Source organism: Vitis riparia, chromosome 9 (assembly GCF_004353265.1).
Source record: "Vitis riparia cultivar Riparia Gloire de Montpellier isolate 1030 chromosome 9, EGFV_Vit.rip_1.0, whole genome shotgun sequence".
NCBI lineage: Eukaryota > Viridiplantae > Streptophyta > Magnoliopsida > Vitales > Vitaceae > Vitis > Vitis riparia.
In genome coordinates, this window is record NC_048439.1 from 12,720,886 (window position 1) to 12,730,773 (window position 9,888).

The 9,888-nt window shown below is 32.3% G+C and overlaps 1 protein-coding gene across 1 annotated transcript; it reads left to right on the forward strand.

Moving 5' to 3' along the window:
• Positions 1-6,529: 6,529 nt before the first annotated feature.
• On the forward strand, positions 6,530-9,558 carry LOC117921712 (aquaporin NIP6-1-like). The gene is made up of 4 exons (XM_034839672.1): positions 6,530-7,207; positions 7,370-7,795; positions 8,344-8,405; positions 8,916-9,558. Exons 1-4 carry the CDS (start codon positions 6,968-6,970, stop codon positions 9,124-9,126), a joined length of 939 nt encoding a protein of 312 aa, XP_034695563.1. The 5' UTR covers positions 6,530-6,967; the 3' UTR covers positions 9,127-9,558.
• Positions 9,559-9,888: the final 330 nt, after the last annotated feature.

Sequence of the window (9,888 nt, forward strand, 5' to 3'; positions counted from 1 at the left end):
AAGTGTTTTCAAGAAATTTGACATGACGAGAAATATAGGTTTTAAAGGTGGACAGATCAAGACAAATATAGGCACTTTGTGTTGAAGAGTTACCAAGAAAAAACACAAGGAATGGAACGAGAGTCAAGTTTATGTTGAGAATAAGGACGAAGCTACATTGGGTGAAGACTCAAAGAGTTTGTCAAAAGGATATGAGAAATGTAGTGTGGGTGTGGGCATACGGTTGATGAGATATACAATAGTGGCAAAGGCGTAAGTCCAAAAAGTTAGAGGCATCGATGCATGAGTGAGAAGAGATAGATCGGTTTCAACAATATGGCGATGACGTCGTTCGGAAAGACCATTGTGTTCAGGTGTATGTGATGGTGTAGTAAAATGGGATATACCATTGGTGGAGAGAAAATTATCAAGGGTTTGATATTCACCACCATTATCTGAATAGAGGGTAACAATTCGGTGTTTAAATTGGTTTTCAACTAATACCTTGAAGCGCACAAAGACATCATACACATGGGATTTCCGTTTAAGTGGATAGTACCAAATATACCATGTATAATGATCAACAAAAATAACATAGTACTGAAAACCATCAACAGAAGAAATAAGAGAGGTCCATACATCAAAAAAGAAAAGTTCAAGCGGATGGGATGAGGTTAAGGTAGAAGAAGAAAATGGAATTTTATGACTTTTATTACATGAACATGCATTACAATGTGTGGAAGAGGATAACAGACTAGACAATAATAAATAAAACTTAGAGACAATATTTTTATGATAGTAAATGATGGATGACCTAGTCTAAAGTACCACTCGGACGAAGTGGTCTTAACACTGGAAAATGCAAGCAACGGTGAAGAGGTAATAGAAGGGAATGTAGTCGGCCACTCATATACACCATCTGTAGGTTCACCCATCAAAAGGATTGCCCCTGTGTTTAGATACTTCACCTGAAAAGCAGAGGGTGAGAATTCAACAGAAACATGGTTATTAGTGCAAAATTGATAAATTGAAATTAAGTTCTTTTGCATGGAAGGGACACAAAAAATGTTTTGTAAAGTAAAGGTGCGAGATGAAGTAAGTATGGTGGTAGAACTGGTATGTGTGATAGGAAGAGTCGATCCATTGCCGATCATGATATCATCAAATTCTTGATACGGGCTATGAAGAGAAAGATTGCTTAAGTCAGACGTAACGTGGTGAAGATGCTCCATTATCCAACAGACAAGTAGGAGTAATGTTGTTGCCGAGAATAGCATGATTGGCTCATGGTTGCCAAGGTTTAGAGGGGCGATATCATTGGGTGCCTTAAGGACAAGGTGTTGGGGATTGTTGATTAGTGACAAGCCGAAACATCGGGCATCGCTTGGCAATGTGTCCTTGAATACCACATGCTTGACAACGACCCAAATAAGGTTTGGGTTGGTGTTGATCATGAGGAGAAAACGTAGTGGTAAGGCCTGATTGTTGTGGAGTGGTGGTTGGTGGACGCCAATTTGGACGATTCCGAAAGACTGTAGAATTTTTCGTTGCTGGTAGTGATAGAGGAGATGGTTGAGCGGTCTGAAGAGATGCTTATTTGTTAAGAAGTTTCTCATGGAGCTTAGAAAAAGAAATTGACGTGTCACAGGCATTAGTTGCATCAATGACGGATTTCTACTCATCACTTAGTCCTTCAAGAACCCGATCAATAAGATCCTCATCATCAATTGGCTTCCCCAAAAGGGCAAGTTCATTGGCACGAGTTTTTATCGCCTGCAAATATTCACTAATTGATTTTGAGCCCTTGGTACACCGCTTTAATTGTTCCTTCAATTGTTTAATATGACCACAAGATGGTTTGGCATAGGTATTGGCTAAGGTTTGCCATGCATCAAGGGAAGTGGTGGTGCAGGCAATAAGCAGTTATAGTGAAATGGAGATAGCACCAAGGAGAGCACTAAAGATGATACGATCTTGACACCTCCAGGTTGTGTATGCCAGATTTGGGGATGCAACACCAGTGACAGTGACAATGGGTGGTGGTGGAGTATGAGCGCCATCAATGAAGTGATGAAAATCATAACCTTCAATAAAAGATTGGATTTGAAGGCTCCAAGTGAGATAATTGGTGGATGACAATTTGGTGATATGGGAGAGATTGATTGTAAGGAAGGGATGTTGAGGATCTTGGGAGTTTTGGATGGTGATAGGATCGTTGGTGGAAGAGAAGGATGCACCGGAAGCCATTGAGGAGAAGGAAAAAAAAAATATGCCCAAGAAGATTAGGCTCTTGATACCATGTTGAAGTAGAGAAAGGATTATTGAGAAACAATTACTTAACTTTTCCATTGATTAAGAATGAATATATATACACAAAACCTAAAACACAAAAATAGAAAACAATCATAGAATGAGGGAATTACAACAAAAATAGGAAACAATCCTAGAATTAGCCCAAAACACAAAAATATGAAACAATTCTAGAATTAGGGAATTACAACAAAAATAGGAAGTTACAACTAATTACAAGAATTTGAAAATAGAAAGAAAATCTATTGTAATGAATTCTCTAATAGTATAGGGATATAGTTGGTGCCTTATATTATGTTATGATAATAAGACCGGAAATCGGTTATAGTGTGAACAAGGTGTGCCACTTCATGCAAAATCTCCTTGATATGCATTAGGAAGGCACTTAAGGGAATTCTTAGATATCTAAAGGGCTCCATTGATTATGATTTGCTAGTGCACAAGTTCACTAACCTTGATTTAGCACATTACTCAAATGTTGACTCGGCCACATATTCGAATGATTGAAAATCCACCTTAGGCTTTTTTTTTTCCTTGGTGGAAACTTAGGTCGCATTTGGTTTGAAAAACATTTATAGTTTTATTTTCTTTTTTGGAAAATATGTTTGATTAATGAAAGTAAAACTTCTTTTTAGAAAATGAAATTTGTAAGATCTTATTTGGTTAATTTTAAGTTTTCACCTATATATATATATCTATAAGGATGATAAAATAACGAAAAATTGGCAATACTTCATTGAAATTTTTGGCTTCGGTCATCATCAAAGGAACAAATGGTGGAGAAATGTTGAATGATATTTCAGTATTTATTAATTTTTTTAGAATTCCCCTTTTTTATCAATCAATGATTGCTCCTTAGCTCTTAATTTGCTTCGTCAAACCATTCCTCTTGTTGGTTAAACCCTAAACATTGGTTTGTGGAAGGGGAAATCAAACCCAACATAAAAGGCTCACTTTGAACCTTTTGCAAACATTCAAGCAAATTTATGCACAAAAATGTATATATTTAAGTCCATCATAAAAACAAAATATTGAAAAAATATTTTAATAAATTAATTGATTCTAATAATTTTATTTTTAAATTTTATTTAATCGATTACTAAAAATATAAATACCATCATGATTATTTTCTTAACTGGTCTGTTTTTTATATCATTTATATGTTGATTAAATATTACAAAATATAAATGTTAAAAAAAACATACATATATATAATCATTTATTGTATATCATTGAATCCATTTGAATTAAATAGATCATAATTTCAATACTAATATATTTTCATTATTAAATGTCATAATATTATTATTAAATAATATTTAATGTAGCTTAATAATAAACAAACAATTAAAAAATTCATATTTCTTATCGATATACACAATTTTATTATCAAATATAACAAATTATATCATACATTATCAATTTCACCAACAATAAATAAATAAAAAAAATCAAAATTTCAATTTTAATTCTTGTATCATTTCTTAGAGTTTTTCCTAACATTTTCATGAATTTTGATCAATTTTTGTTCTACCAATATTTTGTTCCACCAAAAATTTTCGATGTATTCCGATATATCTGTGAAATCGAGTTACCAATATATTTGTCAAAACAAATATTTTCATCCTTGCTATTACATTGTATTTGTTTGTTATTCTTTTAAAATGGTTTAATATAATATTTTATTATATTTATAAAATACATTCCCTTATAATAATCCATAGTATAATAAATAAACAAATACTTATATTATATTAACATTTTATTTCAAATATTTATTATAATATTTATTTCATATGTCAAAAATATTATTTTTGTATCATGGGTCTCACGAGGTCTTTTAGGTAGTTTTATTCATTTATTCATGTTCAACTTTTTAGAAAATAATTTTCCCCTTTTTAAAAAATATTTTGAAAACTCTAAATTGGTGTTTTCACTTTTTCCATTTTTTTAAACTTAATTTTCTAGATAATAAAAACGCAAAAAAAAAGAAAAAAAGAAAAAAAAAAAAAGCGCCTATCCAAACATGTATTTTGATCTAATTTATGGTTTCTATAAATAAGGACACAAAATTATTTAAACAAACAAAGGCTTAGTTATCCTAGGGATTCAAACATCATGTTTTGTTTTTTTGTTTTTGTTTTTGTTTTCTCTTTTTTCTTTTTTCTTTTTTGAATTAATTTAAAAATACTCATGTTAAAAGTGCAACAAAAATGTTTTTAAAAATAGTTTTTGAGAATTATTTTTAAAAAATAATTTTTAATATTTGTAAGTAAAAACCTATTTGAAAACTCAAAATATTTTTACTTATTTTGCATATATTTTAGATATTTTTTAAAAATAGTATTTATTGTAATATTTTTTTTCATCATTCTCATATTTATATAATTATTTGTTAAAAAAATTAATATAAAAATAATTAAAAACAATTAAAATATATCTTAAAAAATTACCATATTATTTTTAAAAATAAAAAATTATTTTCAAATTATTAAATATATTTTTTTATTCTTAAAAATATAAAATTGTCTTTGAAAACAGCTTCCAAATCATACATAAAACTTCTCAAAATTCATCGTGATCTCATTTCTCTTTATTGAAAAATGAAGAAAAAAAATGAAAGAAAATGAAATTCCTTAAAATTTGTGAAACTTTCAAATATAATAAAAATTATTTTTAAAAATTAATAGAAAAAAAAAAAGCAATCTCTTTTCTATTTTTTCTAACCATATAATTCTTTTTTCCTTTTCTAACTGTTGATATGAGGACAAATTTCAAGGAATCTTCATCATATCTCAATAGCGTCAGATTTTTAATTTCTCTAACATATTCTAAAATTAAAGGATATAGTGTTTAAATTATGAACAACGCATCGTAGAAAGCAAGGAGTTCAATAATTCAAAAGAGAAAATGGTATTCCTTTTTCTCTTATTGACTCAGAATTGGAACAATTGGTTGGCTAGCAACTTCTCTGAAAGTGGATGGAACCCACAACCTACGATTTTAATATATAGTTAGTTTTAGTATCATGTATAGGAATATTAAAATATGAATGGATATAGACATCCTTAAAAACCAAAAAGAGTGGGGATTATTGGTCAATTGAATATCTTATTATTATATGCTAACCATGTATTAATCTAACTTGAGTGTGAGTTTATTATACTAACCCTAGATTCAAAGATTTGTAATTACCAATGGATCGATGTTTTGTTAGAAATTATTATAGATTTTATCAAATAAAAATTAATTGTTAATTTTAAAATATTAGAAAACTACTTTAAATGATTATTGGATTAAGTGGTGTTTGTTTTTTGGCTAAATATAAAAGCCAAAATATTTGGTTTTTTTCTATTAAGTTAAAAGTAATTTATTAATATCAATTAATATAATTAATTAACTAAACTGAACTTATTAATAACAAATGCACTTTAATTATGTTGGTCGATATCAATAGATTACTTTTATAAAAACAAACACTCCTTAAGTATTTTGTAGATGTTTTTCATTTGTTTTGTGAAACAAAAATCTGTTTTGGAACCTAAAATGTTTTTAACATGTTTTTAATATGTTTTAAAAATAATTTTTATACCCGATGCTTTAGTTTTAATCATTTTATATGCTTGAATAATTATTTTTTAAAATAGTTTTCCGAAAACAAGTAAAAACAATAAAAAACAATTAAAAGATATTATCTGAAAACATCATATTTTATATTCTTAAGAACTAAAAATATAAAATAATTTCTAGTTGTCAAATATGTTTTCTTATTCTTTTATTCTAGAAAACAAAAAATTATTCTTAAAAAACAATTGTCAAATAGTCCCTTAAAATCTTTGTAAAAGCTTCTCATTTTTTTTTCTTTTTCTTTTTTCTATTTGATCTTTTTATAAAAGTGTCATATATTAATAAAAATATGTTTATAAAAAAACTTGTCTTAACACCTCTTTTATAAATAAATAAATATATTCATCCATCCCAAAAAAAAATGGAAAAATAACATTAAAATTAAAGAGATATGGAGTACCATGCCTACACTTGACCATACTTATAGTATATAAACATTACAAAAGGTTTGGCTTCGTAACAAGACATGGGTTTAGTACTCCCTTCAAAGATTAATAATTAATTAATTAATTAATTAATTAATAAAACAAATCCTTTAATTTAGGGGGGGAATATATTGGAAGTAAAAGAAGACCCAGATTTGTTGCTTCTCTTCCAAACATGTAGACTCAACCTTTGTGTAGCCATTTTACTCAGGAAAAGTCCAGAAACTACCCCAACACTGGTGCAACTCTCTTCTCACGTATATGGTCAAGCTTTGAAAAGAGCTAAAAAAGCAAAAAGAGAAGTGTGAGAGAAGTGAGTGAAGACACAGTAAAAGAATGATTCATGTCTCAATGAATTGTTCAGAGTCCTAAGTGCATGAGTTCCCCTCTCTTCAATTCACAGATGTCCCACCACCCACTTTCAATCCCATTTTGATCAATTCCAGCCACTCACTCCCTTCCTCTCTTTTTCCTCCCTGATTCTCAAGTCAACCATCTTTCCACTATAAATACCACATTTGGTCTGTGGCCTTAGACACAAGGAGACAAGTGAGAACTCAAAGCTCCTAGTTAATTTGTTCTGTGTTTTTGTTTGATTTTGGAGTGTTGAGTTATAGTGGTGAGATATGGACACAGACCATGATGTTCCATCAGCCCCCTCAACACCTGTAACTCCATCCACACCTGGGGCTCCTCTCTTCCATGGGTTCAAGGCACACGGAACCAGTAGTGGCAATGGTAGAAGATCTTTTCTCAGGAGCTGCAAGTGCTTCAGTGTTGAACAGTGGGCCATGGAAGAAGGCAGCTTGCCTACTCTCTCTTGCTCATGGCCTACTCCACCACTTCCTGTCTCACTTGCCAGAAAGGTATATCTGAGTGAGAAAGATACCCTTTTGAAATGCACAACTTTCCTTTCATTTTACTTCTTAAGTCATTTCTTGATATAATATATATGATTTTGTACTAGACCCATGTTTCCGGGCATGATGTGTAACTCTTGATTGGTTTGATGACATATGGCCCAGCAGATGGGAGCTGAGTTCATAGGCACCTTCATGCTGATTTTTGGAGGGACAGCCACAGGAATTGTGAACCAAAAGACACAAGGCTCCGAGACCCTCCTGGGGCTGGCAGCCTCCACCGGGCTGGCGGTGATGGTCATAATACTCTCTACCGGTCACATCTCAGGCGCCCACCTCAACCCTGCTGTGACCATTGCCTTCGCTGCGCTAAGGCACTTCCCATGGAAGCACGTCCCAGTCTACATAGGATCACAATTGATGGGATCATTGTGTGCTGCATTTGCACTGAAAGGGATATTCAACCCAGTAATGGATGGAGGCGTGACGGTTCCTTCTCATTCAGGGGCGTACGGTCAGGCTTTCGCTTTGGAGTTCATCATTTCCTTCTTCCTCATGTTTGTTGTCACTGCTGTCGCCACCGACACCAGAGCAGTAAGTCCCTAAACCCATGCATATTCATGTACCAACTCTCTTTCCACACTACTCATCAATTTTTCAAATTCATATTCAATAATTTTTGCCTTTAAAAGCAAAAAAGTGCATTAATATAATTCTTGAAAAAAAAAAAATACATACGCTTTGTAGAAAAAAAACATAAACAAGAGACAGGAGTCGTTTTCAAGCTTTATCTTTGATCTTTTTTAATTTGTAAGCAAAGAAACAGGAGTCAACGGAGGAAACATGGGTAACATGCAACTCCACTTCCCCATGATGGGTATGATGAATGATAATAATACAAAAACCGGGTTCTTTGGGATTGACCCCTCTACTCAATTTAATAAATTTGCCCAATTTTCTAGCACTCATAACAAGGGAGATGAGATGAGCTGTGATGAGATGAGAAGGGGCACCGACCCTCACTCTTTCTTAATCATCATTTGAAAATTTTGTAGTTTTTTATTTTTTATTTGTGTTGGGCAAAGGAGAAGAAAAAAGGGAGGTGAAAGGGGAATCTTGTAATGTGGGTGAGTTTGTGATAGGTGGGATCGCTGGCGGGCATCGCGGTGGGAGGCACTGTCATGCTCAATATTCTCATCGCCGGGTATGTCTATGTCTATCCCTAGCCTACTCCTAAATTTCTAGTTCTCATACTATTTTTCTAATTCGTCATATCAACTACAATTACAATATTCCATAGAACACAAGAAATATATGTATCACTTCAACAATCATTTCGGAGAAACTCAGAAATTAAATCATATTGAGTCATTTCACCGTGGAGTTGTATCACTATGTGATGTGGAATTATCAATTTTCTTAAAAATTTAAAAAATTATTAATTCAATGTGACATTAGAGTCTGAATTAGCGAGAAGTCATGGGTTTAAGTCATCTCTCAATAATTTACATATTTGTTTCTCTATTTATAGTTGTTTGGTATATATTGAGCGAAAATTTTATAAGTTTAAGTTTTTAGGAAAATTAATATTTCAACACATGAAACCATCTTCAAACCACAATCAATGGATCCTCTCACACAAAATTTCAGTGTGAGTTGCATTTTAGGGATGATGTCCTGAATGCTACCCTATTGGGTGTGTACACTTGTATAGGGAAACCACTGGAGCATCCATGAACCCAGTGAGAACACTGGGGCCAGCCATAGCTGTAAACAACTTCAAAGCCATATGGGTTTACCTCACTGCACCCATCCTTGGAGCTCTGTGTGGGGCAGGTGTCTACACAGCCGTGAAGCTACCAGAGGAAGATGGTAACACTCACTCTCTCAACAAGTCCATGACGGTGCAGAGCTTCAGAAGGTGACCAGTCAATGTCATCTGTAGGCCTACAACATTAAATTCAGAAACTTCACTAGAAAGGTAAGGCAGATGCTTGAAGAGATCAGAAACAACAGCCCAATGGAGATCCGGCCGGTCAGCACATACAATACATAGACCAGACCCAAGATTTCATTTGTTCAAATCCCAGTATAAGCAATGGGAGGTGACCTGCATTCAAATGTGTAATGGAAGAATTGGGAATCGAGTAAAGAAGGTTTACTAGTTCTGTTTTCTGTTTTAGGCTAAGGGTGGAGGTGGGGCTGTTTAATAAAAGGTCAACTCCATTTTAAGGCTTTGTTTGTTATCCTTATTTATTCATCTTGTTTCTCATTCTTTTGCATGTATGTGTGTTTTCATATATAATAGCCCTGCAAGATATGCCCAATCAATAAAGTTGATGGTGGATTGAGACCGATTTTCTGTTTTGTTCATCTCAATCTTGAGCTAAATTTACAATTTTTTTAGGGTTAACATTCAGTCAAAGAACATATGTACTTAAGATGCCTGTCTTTTGAAACTAAACAAGGGCATCCTATTCTTTTCCTCTTCCCCCTCCAATAATGCCCATGTTCATTCTTAGAATCAAGAAAGATTTCATTGATTCTCCTAAAAGTACTAAAAAAAGAAAAGAAAAATTAATATAAAAATGTTTTTCTCATATTTGGATATACTAAGAAAAATAATAAAAAAAAGTCATATATGATTAAAATTAATAAAAAACTTATATATTTTTAAGTTATTTAAT

Coding starts and splice junctions, on each gene's coding strand:
- LOC117921712 (XM_034839672.1), top strand. CDS start 6,968: ATGGACACAGACCATGATGTTCCATCAGCCCCCTCAACACCTGTAACT. Junction 7,208..7,369: donor CTGTCTCACTTGCCAGAAAG/GTATATCTGAGT, acceptor ATGGCCCAGCAG/ATGGGAGCTGAGTTCATAGG. Junction 7,796..8,343: donor TCGCCACCGACACCAGAGCA/GTAAGTCCCTAA, acceptor AGTTTGTGATAG/GTGGGATCGCTGGCGGGCAT.